At 43.5% G+C, this 24,625-nt stretch overlaps 2 protein-coding genes across 3 annotated transcripts in view; both read right to left on the bottom strand.

Annotated features, from left to right (window-relative positions):
• LOC100491773 (cytochrome P450 2K1) overlaps nucleotides 1–24,625 on the bottom strand; it is a 36,922-nt gene that overhangs the window by 12,007 nt on the left and 290 nt on the right. Inside the window, exons 2-3 of one of the 2 annotated variants that reach the window (XM_031903032.1) lie at nucleotides 22,487–22,649; nucleotides 18,978–19,127 (exon numbers count right to left, since the gene is read on the bottom strand). In XM_031903032.1, coding sequence (XP_031758892.1) covers nucleotides 18,978–19,127; nucleotides 22,487–22,649 — 313 coding nt within the window. Of the gene's footprint in view, nucleotides 1–1,032; nucleotides 1,196–2,919; nucleotides 3,148–18,977; nucleotides 19,128–22,486; nucleotides 22,650–24,625 lie in introns of those variants that run through there. The other variant, XM_002933575.5, reaches the window with a different exon arrangement.
• On the bottom strand, nucleotides 8,996–16,512 carry LOC100492165 (putative inactive cytochrome P450 2G1). Its single transcript, XM_031903039.1, has 5 exons — nucleotides 15,829–16,512; nucleotides 13,090–13,237; nucleotides 12,329–12,513; nucleotides 9,410–9,551; nucleotides 8,996–9,311 (listed from the first exon to the last, which is right to left on the bottom strand). The coding sequence occupies exons 1-5, from the start codon at nucleotides 15,991–15,993 to the stop codon at nucleotides 9,130–9,132; spliced, it is 822 nt and encodes a 273-aa protein (XP_031758899.1). The 5' UTR covers nucleotides 15,994–16,512; the 3' UTR covers nucleotides 8,996–9,129.

Raw genomic sequence — 24,625 nt, forward strand, 5'->3', positions numbered from 1 at the left:
TCAATAACCGATACAAGAGGGGAAGAGAGCCCTGCCCAATAGAGCTTACACTCTACAAGGAGTAACATATAAAGCAATCAATAACCGATACAAGAGGTGAAGAGAGCCCTGCCCAAAAGAGCTTACACTCTACAAGGAGACATACAGAGTAACATATAAAGCAATCAATAACCGATACAAGAGGGGAAGAGAGCCCTGCCCAAAAGAGCTTACACTCTACAAGGAGACATACAGAGTAACATATAAAGCAACCAATAACCAATACAAGAGGAGAAGAGAGCCCTGCCCAAAAGAGCTTACAATCTACAAGGAGACATACAGAGTAACATATAAAGCAATCAATAACCGATACAAGAGGTGAAGAGAGCCCGGCCCAAAAGAGCTTACAATTTACAAGGAGACATACAGAGTAACATATAAAGCAACCAATAACCGATACAGGAGAGCTTGTTAATTGCATTATACCAAGAATTAGTGATGAGCTTCTCCATAAAATTTGTGAAATGGTGAAAAATTTGCGAATTGCGTTTGTGGTGCGATTTATTTTGACACCCGCGTCTAAAAAAAATTCTGTGCAACAAATTTTTCCGCAGTGAATTTTCACGGAAGTTTCGTGAAATGTGGAAATGTGGAAATTTCCTGCGAATCCATGCCCGGCGAAAAAAAAAACGCTAATCACAACTGGGAATATGCCTTCCCTAATCTTGTCTTCTTATTTTGCTCTTCTTTTCCCCCCTTGCACTTGTTCACTGACTCTGTCCGGCTTCTACTTGCCCTGGGCTTTTAAAGTTGCCTTTCTTTTGCCTGTCCAGACAATGATCCACTGATTCCACTGGTCTTGTTGTCCCAACCTTGGCCCATATTCTGTTGTTCTCACCTTTGACCAGTATTTTTGCTTTGCTGGCTTTCTGCTTGCTTTACCAAGAACATCATTCTTTAGAATTGTATTTTAACACAATATGACAATTTGTGCTGCTCACAAGAACTAAGAGTCACAATATAAACAATATACAGTGATGGAAAGGAACTTACCCAGACCCTTTTCTAAATCCTTGTTGACTGGAATATACGCTCTGCCCCCAAACTCCTCAGCGTGGGTAACAAGAGCATCTTTAACCGTTTCATATCCAACCAAGATCACCATTTTCTTCCTGCCCATCTGCACACTGAACACTGGGCCATATTTTTTAGACAGCTTGAAAATAAAAATGAGAGCAGCTTTAAGTGACTTGTTGCAGTGAGTTAGGGAGTTAAATAAGCACGTGTGTCTGTTTGGCAATGAAAGACTGAACAAGCTCTGCAACGTTTGTTGCACTCACATGGGAACGTTGGAGAACAAACAAACATCAGGGTGGCTGCCTGCCAAGCTGGATACCTATTACAGCAGCATCAGGGGAAAGCAGACAAATGTAATACACCACTTTCCTGGGACTTTTGACCAAGGAAATTACTGCTCATCACTAGTGAATTTGCGAATCTAAATGCATGAATCCATGCCAGGCAAATTATTTTGGCCATCACTACGCATCACTGATAGCCCTGGGCCAAACACTGGGGCCTAGCCCCACCCCCTGGCAAGCAGTGCCCCACCCTCTGGCAAGCAGTGCCCCACCCCCTGGCAAGCAGTGCCCCACCCTCTGGCAAGCAGTGCCCCACAAGCTGTTATGAGTTAACATAGCCTCCTTGTACACCCCACCACCCAACTTAACTATAACGGGGGGCATACAGATGTTGTTCCTCACTTCCAACAGGTAAAGGTCCTCTACTACCATATCTTTTTCTATCCTGACCTCACTTCCTGTCAGTGACGTAAATGTAGAGGAAGCTTCCTGTCATGACTCGCGCATCTTCTATTAATCCTTATTATATTCCTACTAAACACTAGTTCCCATATGTAATAAAGGGCACTGAGTTTGCCCAGGAGCAGCAACCAATAAGTTGCTTGCTTTTAAACAAATCACCAGCACATACTTTCTGTTGATTGGTTGCTATGGGTTACTGTTCCTGAGAAAACTTATGGGATTATGTAATAAAAGGCACCACAGGTCTCTGTGCTCCAAATGTGGATATTTGCACAATGCCAAACGCAGTGGTCAAAATGCAAAAGAAATAAGTAGTAATATAGGTATAGGACCCGTTATCCAGAATGCTCGGGACCAAGGGTATTCTGGATAAGGTTTCTTTCCATACTTTGGATCTGATAACAAATCAATAAAACATTAATTAACCCCAATAGAATTGTTTTGCATCCAATAAGGATTATTTATATCTTAGTTGAGATATTAAATAAACCCATTAGGGCTGTTTTGCCCCCAATAAGGGGTAATTATATCTTAGTTGGGATCAAGTACAGGTACTGTTTTATTATTACAGAGAAAAGGGAATCATTTAACCATTAAATAAACCCAATAGGGCTGTTCTGCCCCCAATAAGGGGTAATTATATCTTAGTTGGGATCAAGTACAGGTACTGTTTTATTATTACAGAGAAAAGGGAATCATTTAACCATTAAATAAACCCAATAGGGCTGTTCTGCCCCTAATAAGGGGTAATTATATCTTAGTTGGGATCAAGTACAGGTACTGTTTTATTATTACAGAGAAAAGGGAATCATTTAACCATTAAATAAACCCAATAGGACTGTTCTGCCCCCAATAAGGGGTAATTATATCTTAGTTGAACTAAGTACAAGGTACTGTTTTATTATTACAGAGAAAAAGGAAATCAGGTTTAAAATTGTGAATTATTTGATTAAAATTTAGTCTATGGGAGGCGGGCTTTCCGTAATTCAGAGCTTTCTTGATAACGGGTTTTGGGATAAGGGGTCTGATACCTGTACCCAATTGCACTATGCACGATGTGTTGGCCATTATAAATCACCCCTAATTTTTAGTTATTTTTAGTTAGTTCTTTTCTTACCTCTATGTAAGTCCGTTGAGGCTTTTTTAAGTCAATACTGAATACATTTCCAACCAGGGGCCAGCCTTTGGGTCCCGGGGGAAAATTGTTCAAAGCTTTTCTCTTCCAGTTGCTTAAAATATAAAAAACCGTCACCACTAGGACTAAATAAGTTGCCAAGGAAAATGTAAAATCCATGTTCACAGAGAATCTAAATCTTAAGCTCTCAGGATGGATCCCAGAGTTAAATGCCAATTGGGATAAATTTTAATCATTATTTGTGTTGCTGCAACCCGTAATCCATTAGGCAATAGAACACAGAACCGAGTGCAAATGGGCCAGAATCCAGATCCTGTTGCCAATATAATAGGTGTGTGCTTGGCAAACCCCATGGTAACATTTGTCTAAGTGGTGCAGAGATGAGAGAAGCTCCTGGGATTTGCTACTAATACAATAACAGCGAAAATATGTGCTCACCCCTGTTCAGGATTTTTTTTCCAAGTGGAACCCAGGCGATTGTGCATTGAGCCCTGAGTCTGTACACTCACTCCCTTCTGGGCAACAGTAAACCCAGGGTCTCTAATGCCACTGATAATCATCATTGGAGCCAAAAAACTTCTCAACAAGCCAGCTCAGCTACAGTATATCCTGATCTATCTAAACCTAAGCCTGGGCCTAAGGTCCATGGTGTGTCCCTCCTGACTGCTCCGCTGGGCATCTACACAAAATGCACGCAGAGCACATGGCTGCTCTGCCTTATATAATATGGCACAGTGTCTTATATTTATATTATAGCACATCTAGTGGCCAAACTACAGAACTGCACTAGTCATACTTTGACCCAGGAATGGCAGAACCCGGTAGTGACATCACCACACATACACAAGTGTTTCTGAAGCCGCTGGGCCCCATTGCGCACACGCATGCGCACAATGCACATTTTATCCCTACACATGCATATGCTATGTATATTTTTGCAGGAGAGCTGGAAAATTGGGGGAAAAGTAGAAAACAGGAGGAAAATGGTAGTGTGATGTTGTAGTGATGAGCGAATCTGTTCCGTTTCGCGAAAAATTCGCGAAACGGGGAAAATGTCGTGCGCCAAAAAAAATTGTCGCCCGCGGCTATTATTTTGTCGCGCGGCTATTGTTTCGTCTCTTGCGGCTATTGTTTAGTCTCTTGCGGCTATTGTTTTGTCGCGCGGCTATTATTTCGTCGCGCACGGCTCTTGTTTCGTCGCCCGCGGCTCTTCTTTCGTCGCGCGGCTCTTGTTTCGTCGCCCGCGGCTCTTGTTTCGTCGCCCGCGGCTATTGTTTTGTCGCGCGGCTATTATTTCGTCGCCCGCAGCTCTTATTTTGTCGCACGGCTATTGTTTCGTCGCGCGCGGCTCTTGTTTCGTCGCGCGGCTCTTGTTTCGTCACCCGCGGCTATTATTTTGTCGCGCGCTATTGTTTCGTCGCCCGCGGCTATTATTTTGTCGCCCGCGAATCCATGCCTGGCGAAACTTTTCGCCCATCACTGTAGTGATGGGAGATCGCGGTGTTGGGGGGAGGGTTGACAGGTCTGGAAAGGGACTTCCTTCCCTTGTAGAATAAGGACCTTGTTTAGGTGTCTAAGATACTAGGAAATTGCCAGGGAAAAGAAGCAGCCATTTTACCAGTCCCCTACTCAGTCCACTTGTAAACGAGCCCCATATATTATCTGCAGAATAGTTCAGTCAACATTTTTTTGTTTTCAAAGGGGATGAGAAACACTGAAATTTCATTAACATTTTTCACATTGAAGTTGTGTGTGCATTTACTGATTTACGCAATAGGAGTTATCTAAGCCGAATATAGAAACTCGGTAGTCCGACTCTGGTTAGAAAGGAATATGTAGATTCTTTCTCATGTAAAAAACTTTTATTCACAGCCGATGGTCACCGTTGCATGCAGACAGGCAGGCAGGCAGTTGAGCACTTTAGATGTTACATACATTGCCTTATTCTTCCAAGGATATTCATAGTGCCAGAGGCCATCTTGCTCTGGGGCACCTTGGGTGGCTATGCCCTGCTAGCTACCACGGTGGCAAAAAGACACTCCCGGTAACTAAAATTCTGACTTTTAAACTTCAAGTTCTGGCTCTTCTAAGTGTAGAGAGTGCTCTCCCTTGACACACTTGGCCACCTCAGGGCGTCTGTCACGCCCGGTATCCCAAAACCCACAACTAATGCCAAGGTTCCTGTCAGAGCCAATAACAGCCGCCTTTCATGCTACTCGGATGCTGCCAGGTCTTAAAGTGAGAAAACCAAGGCAGAAATTGTGGGCAGACAAGGGAAGTGGAGTGCGCCACAGGGGTAATGGGGAAGCGCCGAGCGTAACCAAGTAAACAGGCCGAAGTCAATAACACAAACTAATTGCACCCAGGAACTATACGGATTAGGCATGCCCGCCGGATCCTTGAGTGAATGTTGTCAGGAACTGGCTCTTGTTTTGTACCTGAGTTATAATCCCAGGTATACCCACACCCACAGCCCTGCCCCCTTTATTATGTACCTGAGTTATAATCCCAGTTATACCCACACCCACAGCCCTGCCTCCTTGTTATGTACCTGAGTTATAATCCCAGTTATACCCACAGCCCTGCCTCCTTGTTATGTACCTGAGTTATAATCCCAGTTATACCCACACCCACAGCCCTGCCTCCTTGTTATGTACCTGAGTTATAATCCCAGTTATACCCACAGCCCTGCCCCCTTTGTTATGTACCTGAGTTATAATCCCAGTTATACCCACACCCACAGCCCTGCCCCCTTGTTATGTACCTGAGTTATAATCCCAGTTATACCCACAGCCCTGCCCCCTTTATTATGTACCTGAGTTATAATCCCAGTTATACCACAGCCCTGCCCCTTTGTTATGTACCTGAGTTATAATCCCAGTTATACCCACAGCCCTGCCCCTTTGTTATGTACTTGAGTTATAATCCCAGTAATACCCACAGCCCTTCCCTTTTGTTATGTACCTGAGTTATAATCCCAGTTATACCCACAGCCCTGCCCCTTTGTTATGTACCTGAGTTATAGTCCCAGTTATACCCACAGCCCTGCCCCCTTGTTATGTACTTGAGTTATAATCCCAGTTATACCCACAGCCCTGCCCCTTTGTTATGTACTTGAGTTATAATCCCAGTTATACCCACACCCACAGCCCTGCCCCCTTGTTATGTACCTGAGTTATAATCCCAGTTATACCCACAGCCCTGCCCCCTTGTTATGTACCTGAGTTATAATCCCAGTTATACCCACACCCACAGCCCTGCCCCTTTGTTATGTACTTGAGTTATAATCCCAGTTATACCCACAGCCCTGCCCCCTTTATTATGTACCTGAGTTATAATCCCAGTTATCCCCACAGCCCTGCCCCCTTGTTATGTACTTGAGTTATGATCCCAGTTATACCCACAGCCCTGCCCCCTTGTTATGTACCTGAGTTATAATCCCAGTTATACCCACAGCCCTGCCCCTTTGTTATGTACTTGAGTTATAATCCCAGTTATACCCACACCCACAGCCCTGCCCCCTTGTTATGTACTTGAGTTATAATCCCAGTTATACCCACAGCCCTGCCCCTTTGTTATGTACTTGAGTTATAATCCCAGTTATCCCCACACCCACAGCCCTGCCCCCTTGTTATGTACCTGAGTTATAATCCCAGTTATACCCACAGCCCTGCCCCTTTGTTATGTACCTGAGTTATAGTCCCAGTTATACCCACAGCCCTGCCCCTTTGTTATGTACTTGAGTTATAATCCCAGTTATACCCACACCCACAGCCCTGCCCCCTTGTTATGTACCTGAGTTATAATCCCAGTTATACCCACAGCCCTGCCCCCTTGTTATGTACCTGAGTTATAATCCCAGTTATACCCACACCCACAGCCCTGCCCCCTTGTTATGTACTTGAGTTATGATCCCAGTTATACCCACAGCCCTGCCCCCTTTATTATGTACCTGAGTTATAATCCCAGTTATCCCCACAGCCCTGCCCCCTTGTTATGTACTTGAGTTATGATCCCAGTTATACCCACAGCCCTGCCCCCTTGTTATGTACCTGAGTTGTAATCCCAGTTATACCCACAGCCCTGCCCCCTTGTTATGTACCTGAGTTATAATCCCAGTTATACCCACAGCCCTGCCCCCTTTATTATGTACTTGAGTTATAATCCCAGTTATACCCACAGCCCTGCCCCCTTTATTATGTACTTGAGTTATAATCCCAGTTATACCCACAGCCCTGCCCCCTAGTTATGTACCTGAGTTATAATCCCAGTTATACCCACAGCCCTGCCCCCTTTATTATGTACTTGAGTTATAATCCCAGTTATACCCACAGCCCTGCCCCCTTGTTATGTACCTGAGTTATAATCCCAGTTATACCCACAGCCCTGCCCCCTTGTTATGTACTTGAGTTATAATCCCAGTTATACCCACAGCCCTGCCCCCTTGTTATGTACCTGAGTTATAATCCCAGTTATACCCACAGCCCTGCCCCTTTGTTATGTACCTGAGTTATAATCCCAGTTATACCCACAGCCCTGCCCCTTTGTTATGTACCTGAGTTATAATCCCAGTTATACCCACAGCCCTGCCCCTTTGTTATGTACCTGAGTTATAATCCCAGTTATACCCACAGCCCTGCCCCTTTGTTATGTACTTGAGTTATAATCCCAGTTATACCCACACCCACAGCCCTGCCCCTTTGTTATGTACCTGAGTTATAATCCCAGTTATACCCACAGCCCTGCCCCTTTGTTATGTACCTGAGTTATAATCCCAGTTATACCCACAGCCCTGCCCCTTTGTTATGTACCTGAGTTATAATCCCAGTTATACCCACACCCACAGCCCTGCCCCTTTGTTATGTACCTGAGTTATAATCCCAGTTATCCCCACACCCACAGCCCTGCCTCCTTGTTATGTACCTGAGTTATAATCCCAGTTATACCCACAGCCCTGCCCCCTTGTTATGTACCTGAGTTATAATCCCAGTTATACCCACAGCCCTGCCCCCTTGTTATGTACCTGAGTTATGATCCCAGTTATACCCACAGCCCTGCCCCTTTGTTATGTACCTGAGTTATAATCCCAGTTATACCCACAGCCCTGCCCCCTTGTTATGTACCTGAGTTATGATCCCAGTTATACCCACAGCCCTGCCCCCTTGTTATGTACCTGAGTTATGATCCCAGTTATACCCACAGCCCTGCCCCTTTGTTATGTACCTGAGTTATAATCCCAGTTATCCCCACACCCACAGCCCTGCCCCTTTGTTATGTACCTGAGTTATAATCCCAGTTATCCCCACACCCACAGCCCTGCCCCTTTGTTATGTACCTGAGTTATAATCCCAGTTATCCCCACACCCACAGCCCTGCCCCTTTGTTATGTACCTGAGTTATAATCCCAGTTATCCCCACACCCACAGAAGTGCAGCTGGGAGACTCACTGTGAGGGGAACTGTTACTGGGCTGCCTGGGAGCTGCAGGTTATATGGGACTTTATGTACAGAGACCATACAGCAGGGAGAGCTATTCTCATTACTGGGCTGTGACTCAAACCAGACTGGTGGCCCAGATCTACTAAATAGCGCCACGTACATGTGAGCCTGCTGCCTGAGGCCGGGCACTGCCAGAGGGACTAGGCCACAAATACTCCCTACAGTTGTGCTCCTGTTGAGCAGTTATACCTCATTTTGAACCAAAGGGATTGCTTGTTAATAAAGCTTTGTTGTACCGTTACCTCTCCCTGTGCTGCTTATATGCCCATAGACTGGTCCCGTGCTCAGGGACGCCAAAAATTTGGTGGCAGCGGTGGGCACCATGGGCACCATGCACAGGCAGGAACTGGAGGAGTTAACCATTGCCGCTCTGAGAAAGTGGAGTCGCAGGAGGGGCATAGCCCCAGAAGGAAAGAAAAAGGCAGAAATTATTGCTTTACTGCTGCCCCTCCCACATTCAGATGCTGAGACTGTTACATCCGATGTAGGTGTTGCTGGGGCCCCTGAAGTGGCTTCATATTTAGGATTACCCAATGGCACATACTAGTAAAAACAGTATATTTTTATGAAAATGGTTTATTTAGATGACGCAGGGTTTTACATATGAGCTGTTTATGCAACATATTTTTAAAGACACCTACATTGTTTGGGGGGGATACTGTAGTTTTCCTTTAAGATAATGAATTTTGATCTTTCAGGCGCGGGGAATGGCACAGATCATGCCCTCCAGTGGCACGCTTGTGAATCCCACATCGGAAGATAAATTAATGTTGGTGACACCGGGCGGTGAGTGGAAGGAGAATTTCTGTAGAAGGCTTGTGAAGAATATGAACAGCTCCATTCTTGCCAATATCTCTCCTGGGCAAGCTCTGCGGCCTGTAAACCCAACAAAAAGCCCATTGAGCTTGAATGCCACACTGGCCGGATATTTAAAGACTGATAACTATACACTGTTATATGAATATTCTCAATACCTGCTGAAAATGGCATAAACGCTTCTTTCTTCAGAAAATTCCCCTCAGAATCAAGGAAATGATTTGGGTTGAACTCTTCGGGTGCATCAAACTGGGTCTTGTCTTTCAGAACAGAAGAGAGCAATGGGATGATATAGGTGCCCTAAATATAGATGTAGAAACAGGTGATTAACTTCTTCGAAAAATCTCCATTTTGTGTAGAAGTATTGGATTTAAGTCATCACTTGTGAAAAAGGGGAGGGGCTGTGAGTAGGCTCTATGTCCAGGAAGTAGGAAGTAGGGAATGTAATTGTGCAGTTCAAGGAAAAAGCTTGTGAGCTAAATGTTAGTAAAGATCTGGATTAAATAGAACTAATAATGGGTCGCAAGTAGGCTCAAGACACAAATATTGCAGAGAAGGAGCACAAGATAAAGAACCCCCCTAGAGCAGTGTTTTTCAACCTTTTTTGGGCAAAGGCACACTTGTTTCATGAAAAAAATCACGAGGCACACCACCATTAGAAAATGTTAAAAAATGTAACTCTGTGCCCAGCAGCAGTGCCCCCCTAGTACATTTGTTCCCAGCAGCAGTGCCCCCCTAGTACATTGGTGCCCAGCAGCAGTGCCCCCCTAGTACATTGGTGCCAAGAGCAGTGCCCCCCTAGTACATTGGTGCCAAGAGCAGTGCCCCCCTAGTACATTGGTGCCCAGCAGCAGTGCCCCCCTAGTACATTGGTGCCAAGAGCAGTGCCCCCCTAGTACATTGGTGCCCAGCAGCAGTGCCCCCCTAGTACATTGGTGCCCAGCAGCAGTGCCCCCCTAGTACATTGGTGCCAAGAGCAGTGCCCCCCTAGTACATTGGTGCCCAGCAGCAGTGCCCCCTAGTACATTGGTGCCAAGAGCAGTGCCCCCCTAGTACATTGGTGCCCTGCCTACGGCACACCAGGCAACACTAGTGTGCCGCGGAACAGTGGTTGAAAAACGCTGCCCTAGAGAATGAGCAGGGGTGGGGGATTAGTGGTTTCTGGGGTGAGATCACCAAGGGGCCCCATGGGAAAAGCCAGACACGTAGATTCTACGTGTCAGGCTTTTCCTGCTCTCCCCCCTCCCTTCCTGCACCGCCCACTCACCAGATCCTTCACTGCAGCTGCTGTCCCTGCGATCTCCAGATTCTTGACCCCAGGTTAGTACCACATACACACACAAACACACAATCACACACTTATTACACTAATACACACTTATACTTACACTTACACACAAATACACATACATTTTGGGGGGGTTGGGGGGATTTCACACATTCACAGCACTTATAGCACTCACACTTACTTGCACACACACATGCACACAAAACACTTTTTGCCTAGTGTACATGCACACTTACACGTTTATGCAATTTTGTGATTTTTTTATCGCATTGTTTTTTTTCTTGTGTTTCTCACCCCAGTTTCTGGGGTGAGCGTACTTTTTTGTAGCGTTATCCCACACAAAATGATGTAAATGTGTTGATTTTGCAGAAGCTGAAATTACGGAAATGACAGATCATATGGGGGTATGTTCACATTGGGGCCCCTACATGCCACATACTTAGCTAAACCTATACATATTGGGCATCAAACTGTTCAGTGGACCCCTGATGTTCAAATTCAGGGTGTTTTATCTTGGTACCTAATGATACACGGGGGATAAGATGCTGCAAACTGGAAGCTTTAAGATGATTTTTGGAAATATTATCAAAATTGCCAAATTTAGGAAAGCTTTGTGGCTTGGTACTTTGGAGTAGAAAGACATGGGTACCCATTTCAGATTCGGAGGAATGTGTACTTTGCAAAAATATATGGCTTTCTGGGGTGACTGTACTTATTGTAGCTTTATCCTACATAAAATAATCTAAATGTGTTGATTTTGCAGAAGCTGGAATGACAGAAATTATAGATCATATGGGGGTATGTTCACATTGGGGCCCCTACATGCCACATACTTAGGTAAACCTATACATATTGGGCATCAAACTGTTCAGGGAACCCCTGGGGTTCATATTTAGGGTGTTTTATTTGGTTACTTTATGACCTGTAGGACATAAGATACTATAGACTGGAAGCTTTGAAGCGATTTTTAAGAAATTTAACAAATTTTGATAAAAACCAATAAGTTTAGGAAAGCATTGCGACTTGGTAGTTTGAAGTAGACAGGCAGTTCTACCTATTCTGGATTCCCCAGAATCTGTTCTTTCTAAAAATGTATCATTTTCTGGTATAATCCTTCTGTTGGTGGAATTTTTGGCCTTGAAATCTAAAGTATGCAGCTTTCAGCAGCGGATCAGCAGAACAATGGGAAGGGAGCAAGATAGCAGCTCCCAGTAGGTATCAGAATAGCACTCAATAGTAAGAAATCCAAGTCCGGCTTGGGACTCCTCCAGTTACATGGGAGTAGGAGAAACAATAGGTTAGCTGAAAGCAGTTCTAATGAGTAGCGCTGGCTGAAAGCTCAGACTCAGGCACAAGGCACTGAGATGGCGCCTACACACCAATATTACAGCTACAAATACATTTGTTGGTTCAAGAATAAAAGGTTAAATGGCAGAGGGAATTATTTGCTGTGTAACAGTGTCATTTAGAAATAAAAAGTACCCCATAAAAATCATGACAGAATCTTTTTAAACATAAGTAATAGATATAGGACTAGGTGTGAGACAGAAATGGGCACACTGGCAGAGACCAACCACCATGCAACTTTAGTACCACGGACACGTGACCTGTAAAACTTATGAACTCCTACATCTGTATGATTCATATTTTTCCATTTGTTCTTTCTGCGCCCATTGCTTAAATATAAATGCTCCACAAAAGTACAACGTTAGTCCTTTTACAGATGTTTTCAAACTTTACAATTGGGCTTATGCTGCAATAGTATAATAGTATGCCATTTAAAACTTACTTTTGGAATAAAATATCCTTTGAAGTGCACATCTCTGGTTGTCTCGTGTGGCACACTGAGTGGAACGATATCAGCAAATCTTAAAATTTCATGAATAACAGCATTTGTGAAGGGCATTTGTGTGCGGTGACTGTAGGTGGGGTGCGCCGATCCAATTACTCTTGATATCTCATCATGGACCTTTTCTTTATAAGGGAATTAAGGCAGTTAAGTGGTGTTCTGAGTATATTGTCCCATACACTTCCATTTATTAAGTCCAACTTAACACTTTACCCCACATTTTGTCATTCTCTTTTACTGTCTGTCATCTTTTGACTATTAAGACTATAAGAGACTATTAAGTCTCTGTATGTTTTCTCCTACCCACAATCCTCACTTTCCTCTCCTGAATCTTTTTCCCCAATTACCAATGCACTATTCCCAGTAAAAACTAATATGTCACTACAACTGTACAAAAATATTTGTAAGCCCCAAAATGGTCAATTCCTTTCATAATCTCAAACTTGATGATCTTCTCAAAGAACGTTCTCAAAGAACATGGCACAAGTACATCAAATGTATAAAATTCTGATGTTGAGTAAAACATTTATTTTGTGAGAATGTGCCACTAGTGATCCATTCTGAGGATACCAAAGAGGCTTTCCATCTAAGTACGATCAGTAGATCTACTCATTTCATTGGCTCTGACAACAGAGAACAGGGCACCAAACTAGGTGGTAGGACCAGTATACCCATTACAAAGATATCTCTTGTAAAATTACCCTGAATATCTGGATACTTTATCATCAAAAGCAGAGCCCATCGGAGGGCGGTAGATGTTGTTTCCATTCCTGCTGAAAACACGTTCCTTACAAGTCTGACCAAGTTTTCATTATGAAAGTATGAGTTTGTCTCTGGGTGTTTTGCTTCCTGTAAAATAATATTACATTCATAAAAAAATATAACACCAATAACTCTTATGTATTTTCATTAAAATTTCAGAAAAAAATAGTTTTAAAGAAAAAAGGTAGATCAAACAATACTTTTTTAGAAGAAACCTTGCAACTCAGCACTGATATCAGTTTAGGCTGGGATATTTAGACTTTAGCAAGTATGCCCTCCACCTCAAATGAAAGTACAGTGGTAGAACATTTGGAACATTTTATGGAAAATACACTGTTTGCAAATGTACAAATGTAAATGGGTTCAAATTACCAACAGGACACAGAAAAGGAACCCCAGTCAAAGTTATCACAACCCCCAATGATATACATCAGTGCTGTCCAACTTCTGTGGTACCGAGGGCCGGAATTTTTCCGACCTACGTGGTAGAGGGCCGATAATGGAAGCCAGTTTTGACCACTCCCCTTTCTGAAACCGCACCCACTTGAAACCACACCCATGTTATCACATGACCATACCCATATTAATGGTTGTAGTACAGCAAATACCTGCCATACTCTGCCTTCCCTACCCTGCCTGTGTGTGCCATACTCTGCCTTCCCTACCCTGCCTGTGTGTGCCATACTTTGCCTTCCCTACCCTGCCTGTGTGTGCCATACTCTGCCTTCCCTACCCTGCCTGTGTGTGCCATACTCTGCCTTCCCTACCCTGCCTGTGTGTGCCATACTCTGCCTGCCCTACCCTGCCTGTGTGTGCCATACTCTGCCTTCCCTACCCTGCCTGTGTGTGCCATACTCTGTCTTCCCTACCCTGCCTGTGTGTGCCATACTCTGCCTTCCCTACCCTGCCTGTGTGTGCCATACTCTGCCTTCCCTACCCTGCCTGTGTGTGCCATACTCTGCCTTCCCTACCCTGCCTGTGTGTGCCATACTTTGCCTTCCCTACCCTGCCTGTGTGTGCCATACTCTGCCTTCCCTACCCTGCCTGTGTGTGCCATACTCTGCCTTCCCTACCCTGCCTGTGTGTGCCATACTCTGTCTTCCCTACCCTGCCTGTGTGTGTGTGCCATACTCTGCCTTCCCTACCCTGCCTGTGTGTGCCATACTCTGTCTTCCCTACCCTGCCTGTGTGTGCCATACTCTGCCTTCCCTACCCTGCCTGTGTGTGCCATACTCTGCCTTCCCTACCCTGCCTGTGTGTGCCATACTCTGCCTTCCCTACCCTGCCTGTGTGTGCCATACTCTGCCTTCCCTACCCTGCCTGTGTGTGCCATACTCTGCCTTCCCTACCCTGCCTGTGTGTGCAATACTCTGCCTTCCCTACCCTGCATGTGTGTGCCATACTCTCTCTGCCCTGTATGGCACACACAGGCAGCATACAGTGACACAATGTTGGCACTGCTCCTACAGTCTGCACAATAACTATATATTAAAAAAAACAAAACTTTTTAATTGCAGTACCACCTCAGTTCTTTTTGTAGTGTGCAGGGTTTATTTGTGGGTTTCTACTGCTGTCTGAGGTGTGAACAGGTAAACAATGTGGGTGATTACAGCCTGAGCCTGAGGTGTGAACACTGCAGGGGTTAAACAATGCAGGTATTAAAAGGTGTGAACAACACAGTGGATTACATTTTTAAACAATACAGAGGGATTACAGCCTGAATCTGAGGTGTGAGCCATGCAGGGGGCCAGATAATCTCAGTACTGATACCATTTAAAGCTTACATAAGAGTAAGCCATCAAAGCAGCCAGGCAGGTGGGGGGCCACACAGAGGGGGGTCGCGGGCCGCCAGTTGGACAGCACTGATATACATGATGTAGAACAGTCATAGCTAATTATTATTATTAATACAAATAACTATTATTACTAACAATTCTGCTAACAATTATCATAATGTTCACTTTAACCAAATCTTTTGAACTTGCCACATTTACCCTAGCCAGTAGTGATATGCCCCCACCCAACCCAACACTAACCCACCTGCTCCCAACCTGTATCCAATCCCGTTGGTTTCAGGCTCACCTGCACATCACTACTAGCCAGTCCCATTGGATTTCCAAGGCTAAGGCTGCCATGTTTATTCCAACTGTTCTGCCATAGTCACTAGCCAGAACAACATCATAATCTAAACCTGATCATTTAAAAAAATATATGTATTATTATTATAGTAAAATGGGAGGAGTTAACTTATGTAGCCACTGACAGGGGCAAGGGGATACCAGTCAATAGCAACCATGCTGATTACTGGATAAAGTTTCAGAAGTTGGCAAAAAGCTAAGTTGAAATCTGTTGGGGATATGAGGCAAAATCCAGTTTGGACTAGGGACAAGGCTTAAATAAATGCAAGAACTAGACTTAAATAAATAGAAGGATGACAAAACATGGAATGGATGCCTATAAATGAGACCCAGGACTGTCAAATGTGCATGCATGGCATCAAAATGCCTGCAGAGCGAGAGGAGGAAAAAATTGCGCTGATCTCCCAGTGAGCATAACAATAATGTATCCAGCCTAGAGCAACATTAGTAACATTAGATTCAGTCTACCAGTGTGGCTCCTTAGAACTCTATAATTGTGTTCATGGATAGTAGTTTCTTTGAGCAACAAATGTTATTCACCTCTTTTTGTCGTGCCAGAAACACATCAATGAAACTCCTCTGATCATGGATATCTAAATGTTTTTGATGTTCCACAAATGTTCTCCTAACAAATGCATAGAGTTCTTTCAAATTCTTCTCAATTGTTTTGTGGCAACCGGGTAGAAATCCAAGGGCAGGAAACATATTATAAATCTAAATACAGAGGGGGAAAAACACATCAACATTCATTTTTATTTAAAAAAAATACACCTTCTCTCTGCCTCTGCTGCAGTTACAAGTAGGCCATCAATAAGTAATCAGTGATCAAAGTAATCAAAGTGACAGTAATCAAAGTTACTTACCCTATCCAGTTCATGGCACTCTGTTCCATAACTATTGGGTAGAATTAAGATTGTTAAAGAGTAAAACCCTAACTTGTGTAATGTGTATTATGGCACAAAGATAATCACTGCAGGCACTCATTTATTTTATTTTTTATTGTTAGCATTTATAATATTTTGCAAGCATGTGTTTGAAAATATCCCTGTTGATAACCCACCTGAACAAGTTTCCAAAGGGTTTATAGAGGTTGATATTAAGAAGAACTACCTGGTGTAGTCTTTGGTTTGATTTGAAGAAGGGAACCTCCCACATATTGGCTTTTCTATCCCTAACATAGTTACATAGTTACATAGTTACATAGGGTTGAAAAAAGACCTGTGTCCATCAAGTTCAACCCATCCAAGTAAACCCAGCACACCTAACCCACACCTACCAATCTATACTCACATACATAAACTATAAATACAACCACTAGTACTAACTGTAGATATTAGTATCACAATAGCCTTGGATATTCTGATTGATCAAGAACTCATCCAGGCCCCTCTTAAAGGCATTAACAGAATCTGCCATTACCCCATCACTAGGAAGGGCATTCCATAACCTCACTGCCCTCACCGTGAAAAACCACCTACGCTGCTTCAAATGGAAGCTCCGTTCCTCTAATCTAAAGGGGTGACCTCTGGTGCGTTGATTGTTTTTATGGGAAAAAAGAACATCCCCCAACTGCCTATAATCCCCTCTAATGTACTTGTACAGAGTAATCATGTCCCCTCGCAAGCGCCTCTTTTCCAGAGAAAACAACCCCAACCTCGACAGTCTAACCTCATAGTTTAAATCTTCCATCCCCTTAACCAGTTTAGTTGCACGTCTCTGCACTCTCTCCAGCTCATTAATATCCTTCTTAAGGACTGGAGCCCAAAACTGCACTGCATACTCAAGGTGAGGCCTTACCAGGGACCTATAAAGGGGCAAAATTATGTTCTCATCCCTTGAGTCAATGCCCTTTTTTATACAAGACAGCACTTTATTTGCTTTAGTAGCCACAGAATGACACTGCCTGGAATTAGACAACTTGTTATCAACAAAAACCCCTAGATCCTTCTCCATTAAGGAAACCCCCAACACACTATCATTCAGTAGATAGTTTGCGTTTATATTATTTCTACCAAAGTGCATAACTTTGCACTTATCAACATTGAACCTCATTTTCCAGTTTGCTGCCCAGTTATCTAATTTTGTCAAATCGCTCTGCAAAGCGGCAGCATCCTGCATGGAACTTATAGTTTTGCACAATTTAGTGTCATCAGCAAAAATAGAAACAATACTGTCTATGCCCACCTCCAGGTCATTAATAAACAAGTTAAACAGCAAAGGCCCAAGGACTGACCCCTGCGGTACTCCACTAACCACACTGGTCCAATTAGAAAATGTTCCATTTACAACCACTCTTTGTACTCTATCCTTCAGCCAGTTCTCTATCCAATTACAAATATTATGTTCTAGGCCAATATTCCTTAATTTGATCATTAACCTTCTGTGAGGTACTGTATCAAACGCTTTAGCAAAGTCCAAGTAGATGACATCAACTGCCATTCCAGCATCAAGGTTCCTACTCACCTCCTCATAAAAGGCAACTAAATTAGTCTGGCAAGATCTGTTACGCATAAAACCATGCTGGCACAAACTAATAGTATTGTGAACTGCAATGTATTCAAGTACCCTATCCCTTATTACCCCTTCCAAAAGTTTTCCTACTACTGATGTCAGACTAACAGGCCTATAGTTTTCAGGCTGAGAACGGGATCCCTTTTTAAATAACGGCACCACATTAGCAATCCGCCAGTCTCTTGGCACCATGCCAGACCTCAATGAATCCTGAAAAATTAAGTGAAGAGGTTTGGCAATCACAGCGCTCAGCTCATTTAATACCCTGGGATGAATCCCATCCGGCCCTGGACCTTTGTTTACCTTTACATGTTCAAGTCTCTTTTGAATTTCCTCCCGAGTGACCCATGCGTCAGTAGCTAAATTACTAGAACTGGGCATATTACAAGGGAAGCCTTCATTATCTGGCTCCTCAGATGTATAGACAGATGAAAAATAAGAGTTCAAAATTTCAGCTTTTTCCCCGTTTTCATCAACCAACGTACCCCCCCGTGATAATAAAGTTCCCACCCCTTCTTGCTTCATTTTTTTACTATTCACATAATTAAAAAATAATTTAGGATTCTTTTTCCTCCTAGCAGCAATATCCCTTTCCATCTCTATTTTAGCTTGCCTGATAGCTTTTTTGCATGCTTTATTTGCTTCCTTGTACCTGATGAAAGTTTCTGCTGTCCCAGCTAACTTGAATGCCCTAAAAGCACGTTTTTTCTTACCAACCTCGACAATAACACTTTTATTCAGCCATAAAGGTTTTGCTTTGCGATGCCTCTCCTTGCTTACTAGGGGGATATACTGTTGCGTATACCTACAAAGCAATGTTTTAAAGATGTTCCATTTTCCTTCTGTGTCTAACCCCATGAAAAGCCTTTCCCAGTTGACACATTGCAGAGATGCCCTTATACTGGCAAAGTCTGCACGTCTAAAATTGAGTGTTTTAGTTACTCCCTTATAGCGCTGTCTCTGTAGCATTATCTCAAAGGAGACCATGTTGTGATCACTGTTCCCCAAATGCTCACCCACACAAATGTTAGAGATAAGTTCATTATTATTAGAAATCACCAGGTCCAAAATAGCGTCATTCCTAGTGGGTTCTTGAACTGCCTGAAATAAAAAGTTGTCATTTAGCATATTTACAAACCTACTACCTATACAATTTTGACATTTAATTCATACAACACCTTTAAAAGATGCAAAATATTGAACCAGGTAACTGCATTCATGGGCAATTGTCTCTTCTATGGTGCTCTTGCCCATCCCAAAGTCTTTCAGGGTCGTGATAGTAAATCTCCTCATCGCTTTCCAGTTTTCTCCATTTGAAAATGTGATCCCTAAAATGAATTTCAGGTTTCAGAGACGATAAACAAAAAGTAATTCACTTAGTTGCCCAGGGGTATGTATAAACAAACAATTAATCAAAAGAAAAGTGATCCAGGGATTAAATACCTTAGCACCACCCTCTGGTGTGTCAATTCTGAGACCTCATGAATGATGGATTAAAACTTAACCTTTAATAAGTAAAGTAAAATGGTATGTCCCACAAAGCTAAAACAGGGACACGGCTCGGTTGCACCAGGGTCGCCATCAGAAATCACGGGGCCCCTCACAAAAAAATTTTCTGGGCCCCACGCTCCCACGCCCCCAATGGCCCCTCCCAACAATACAAGGGACACACAGGCATTGGTAGCGAGGGCCCCCTAAAACATTGGTAGCCAGGGCCCCCCTAAAACATTTGTGGCCAAGGGTTACGTTTTGCATTGGTGCCAGGGCAGGGACTCACTAAAACATTGCTATCCAGCCCAGGGCCCCCTAAAACATTGGTGGTCCCCCAGGGCCCCCCAAGTATCCTCCACCTTCCCCCAGGGCCCCCCCAAGCATCCTCCACCTTCCCCCAGGGCCCCCCCAAGCATCCTCCACCTTCCCCCAGGGCCCCCCCAAGTATCCTCCACCTTCCCCCAGGGCCCCCCCAAGTATCCTCCAATCCTCTCCCCCCGCCACCGCCGCCAACATCCTTCTGCATTCTTCTGCTTCCTCCGGCTCCTCCTGCGTCTCCTCCCCTGCATCAACTCTGGCTTCAGTTGCGTCTTCCACTACGTCCCGAGCCCCGCTACATGTGCGCTTTTATAGGGTTGCACCCTGTGCGTGTGACGTCAGTACGCACAGGGCGCAACCTTATAAAAGCGCACATGTAGCGGGGAGCTTGGGACATAACAGTGCCAGAGCAAGTCGTAGTGGAGCCTAGGTTAAAAGGTACTGGACTGCAGAATTTGTTCACCACCCACCTCCCAGCGACTCCCATCCATCAACACCCTCTTCCACCATCCCACCCCTGGCAATCAGCAACCTCAGTGCATGAACACCTGCCTGCCTAAAAGTTAAAAGAATGCACCTGATGCATGTTTCGCTCAATGTGGTCGAGCTTTATCAAAGACAATAAAAACAATTAAACAGCCTCTAAAAATCTCAACCATTTGATCAAATGTCTGCCTAGTTTTAGGTAAAAACTTTAAATTTTCTATTGAATTTCAAAAAATAGATCTAGTCAACATCGTTTTTATTTTTGTTTCTACCACTATTGGTTTCTGATGTTCTTGATTTAAGTTTTTCCTCCTCCGTAGCGATGAGCTAATTTGTTCGGCAAACATGGATTTGCATCGAACATTTCACCATTGGCGAATAGTTTTGTGAACGAAAAATTTGTCGTGCATCAAAAAAATGCGCAACCCTATTCATTACATCAATGGGTGCTGTCACGTAAAAATGTGAGTGGTCGCGGCAAAATAATCAAGATCGCATAAAAAAAAAGATGCCGGCGACAAAAAAATGAGAGCGACGGAAAAGTCACATGATAAATGCTTTTGCGGATCTTTCACCATTTGGTGAATTTTCCTGTAGTTTTGCTCATCACTACTCGTTCATTAATGTCATTGTACGAAGACAGAATTGAACAGATCCTCATCCAGTTGAAAGAGTTTATGGTGTGAAAAGGTTTTGAAACCACAACAAACCTAATTTCCACTAAAACCATAAATGTCCAGTCATTTATCAAAAGATCAGAATTGAAAAAGTTAAAAAAAACCCCACAAAACAATGTGAAAACCACAAATGTTCCGTATTGTTGCACACGTGCATTAAAAAAACCTCTGAAACAATGAGGCAAAGAAAAATGTTTCCACTGCAAAAAAAGGATATCTGCCATTGACTTCTGCATGATATCGAAAGCTTTTAGATGGTGTATTTTTTTTATTTCCGATTTCATGCAGTTTTGCTGCATTAAAAATGGCAAAAATTTAATTTTTCTGCAACAAAATTGGATTTTTGTGCAAAAAAAAAAAAAATAGATAGAAAAATAAGAAATCTACAAATTCTGCTTGTGCCTCAACCTAAAAGTTTTATAAAATACCCACCATGATACGCCTTGAACGAATGTACATCTTTTTGTAAAAAAAAATAAATCTAACACTAAACCGGATGCAACTGAATTGAAGTTATTTTTTCCATTTGGATGACCCATTTACAATTTTTTGTACATTTTGTACTGCTTACTAATGCATTTTTTACTCTTATAGGAAAGTTGTTCATATATCCTGAGGTACTTGAAACCAAGTAATGTTCTTGAAAAAAGCATTAATGCGTTCAATCAAAAGGCTTTATCTGTTGTTGACCTGGTCTTTGGCAATCAAGCTGAATTGCTTGATTACTTGATTACTTTAGCCTCCACTTTGCCACCCTGAACTTGGCTTGTCAACAGACATGACCAGCTTAGAAGGATAAAGGTGTTACCCACCTTTCTTCATTCAGTCCTCATAAGGATTAAGCCAGCCAAGGGCTTGGAGGAGGAACTATTTCCTTTATCAGGTTAAATTCCCCTGGCAGTTCTTTAATTAGCCAGAGGTTTCCTTCTCCTTCTTCTTCTTCAAAAGAGGAGTCACCATGTATTTCTGTTACTTTGGACTCCACTAGCTGGTGGAGGTGGTTGAGGCTGGAGAACCTAAGATGAAGGTAGGCCTTAAAAGGAAAAGATAGTGTGAGTAACAGTTTGCTCTAGGAGTGAGAGTTAGGCGAAGGGTAGTTAGTAGACCAGTCTGAGGCACCAGTGATGAGACCAGAAGGGTTATTACTCCATGGTGTAACCTGTGAAGTAACACCAACTGTATAAGATCTGCAGATATTATTGACTATTGACTAGCAGACTATTGTCTAGATGAACTAAGAGCCACCAGAACACAATTTATTGATAGATTTGTCCTGTGTGTGAAGTCAGTGTGGTCATCCATTCCTTTTGGAAGTTGTGACTGAGTTGGGTAAGAACGAACAAGGTCATATCTTCCAAGGGGTGGTCAATCTTCCCTAGTCTTGTCTTCTTATTTTGCTCTTCTTTTCCTCCCTTGCACTTGTTCACTGACTTTGTCAGTCTTCTACTTGCCCTGGGCTTTTAAAGTTGCCTTTCTTTTGCCTGTCCAGACAACGATCCACTGATTCGACTGGTCTTCTGATTGTCCGGACCTTGGCCCATATTCTGTTGTTCTCATGTTTGACCAGTATTTTTGCTTTGCTAGCTTTCTGCTTGCTTTACCAAGAATATCATTGTTTAGGCAAATTGTATTTTAACACAATATGACAATTTGTGCTGCTTACAAGAACTAAGAGTCACAATATAGACAATATACAGTGATGGAAAGGAACTTACCCAGACCCTTTTCTAAATTCTTGTTGACTGGAATAGATGCTCTGCCCCCAAACTCCTCAGCATGGGTAACAAGAGCATCTTTAACCGTTTCATATCCAACCAAAATCACCATTTTCTTCCTGCCCATCTGCACACTGAACACTGGGCCATATTTTTTAGACAGCTTAAAAAAAAAATGAGAGCAGGTTTAACATTTTTACTGCCCCGGTGGGCCCTCCACACCCCAGTCCGACCCTGATTGTTGCAGTGAGTTAGGGAGTTTAATAAGCATGTGTGTATGTTTGTCAATGAAAGACTGAACGAGCTCTGCAACATATTAACAATTGCGCAATATAACACGTTGTACTCACATTGGAATCCTTGAGAACAAAACAAACATCAGGGTGGCTGCCTGCCAAGCTGGATACCCATTACAGCAGCATCAGGGGAAAGCAGACAAATGTAATACACCACTTTCCTGGGACTTTTGCCCAAGGAAATTACCACTCATCACTAGTGATGGGTGAATCTGTGCCGTTTCGCTTCCCTGTGAAATTCGCAAATCTAAATGGCGAAAAATGTTGCGCGACGATTAATTTCGACATGGGCGACAATTTTTTGTGACAATATTTCCGTTGCCAATTTTTTAGCCCATTTTGTGATACAATCCAACAATGTTGAAGTGCAGAAATTTGCCGTTAATCCATGCCTGCTGAATTATTTCGCCCATCACTACTCATCAGTGATAGCCCTGGGTCAAACACTGGGGTCTAGCCCCACCTCCTGGCAAGCAGTGCCCCACCCCCTGGCAAGCAGTGCCCCACGAGCTGTTATGGGTTAACATAGATTCCTTGTACACCCCACCACCCAACTTAACTATAACGGGGGGCACACAGATGTTGTTTCTTGCTTCCAACAGGTAAAGATGCTCTACTACCATATCTTTTTCTATCCTGACCTCACTTCCTGTCAGTGACGTAACTGTAGAGGAAGCTTCCTGCGGTGACTCGTGCATCTTCTACTAATCCTTATTATATTCCTACTAAACAGTAATTCCCATACGTAATAAAGGGCACCGAGTTTGCCCAGGAGCAGCAACCAATAAGATGTTTGCTTTTAAACAGGTCACCAGCAAAGGCTTTCTGTTAATTGGTTGCTATGGGTTACTGCCCCTGAGAAAATTTATGGGATTATGTAATAAAAGGCAGTATGTTTGCACAGAAGCAGTAACCAGTAGCAACCAGTAACATGTTTGCTTGTAAACAGGTGACCAGTAAATGCTTTCTGTTGGTTCCTTGCTATGGGCTAGTGATGAGCGAACCTGTTCCATTTCGTTTCGCCGAAAAATACGTGAATCTTTCAAAAGATCCACGAAACGGCGAAAAATTCGCGAAGCGGCGAAAATGTTGTGCGACAAAAAAAATTGTCGCCCGCGGCTATTATTTGGTTGCGCGGCTATTGTTTCGTCGCCCGTGGCTATTATTTTGTCGCGCGGCTATTGTTTCATCGCCCGCGCTATTATTTTGCCGCGCGGCTATTGTTTCGTCGCCCGTGGCTATTATTTTGCCGCGCGGCTATTGTTTCGTCGCCCGTGGCTATTATTTTGTCGCGCGGCTATTGTTTCATCGCCCGCGCTATTATTTTGCAGCGCGGCTATTGTTTCGTCGCCCGCGGCTATTATTTTGTTGCGCCGCTATTATTTAGTCGCCCGCGGCTATTATTTTGTTGCATGGCTATTATTTCGTCGCCCGCGGCTATTATTTCGTCGCCCGGCTATTCTTTTGACGCCCACGACTATTCTTTTTTGACACCGGTGACAATTTTTGGACGTGCGGCTAATTTTTCCGCGGCGAACCCATGCCTGCCGAAACATTTCGCCCATCACTACTATGGGCTACTGCTTCTGGCAAACTTAGTGCCTTTTATTACATAACCCCATTAATGTCTTTTATTACATAAACCTATAAAATTCCTCCCTGCCCTTTCTAATAGAGTCAAGGCTCCTTCTCTTGAAGAAATGCCCCGACTGAATGGAGCAGGCAGTGTTCCATTCAATGCTCATTCCGCAGGTCTCTGTGCTCCGAAATGTGGATATTTGCACAATGCCAAACGCAGTGGTCAAAATGCAAAACATAAATAGTAATGCCCAATTGCACTTTG

This window comes from Xenopus tropicalis, chromosome 5 (genome assembly GCF_000004195.4).
Source record: "Xenopus tropicalis strain Nigerian chromosome 5, UCB_Xtro_10.0, whole genome shotgun sequence".
NCBI lineage: Eukaryota > Metazoa > Chordata > Amphibia > Anura > Pipidae > Xenopus > Xenopus tropicalis.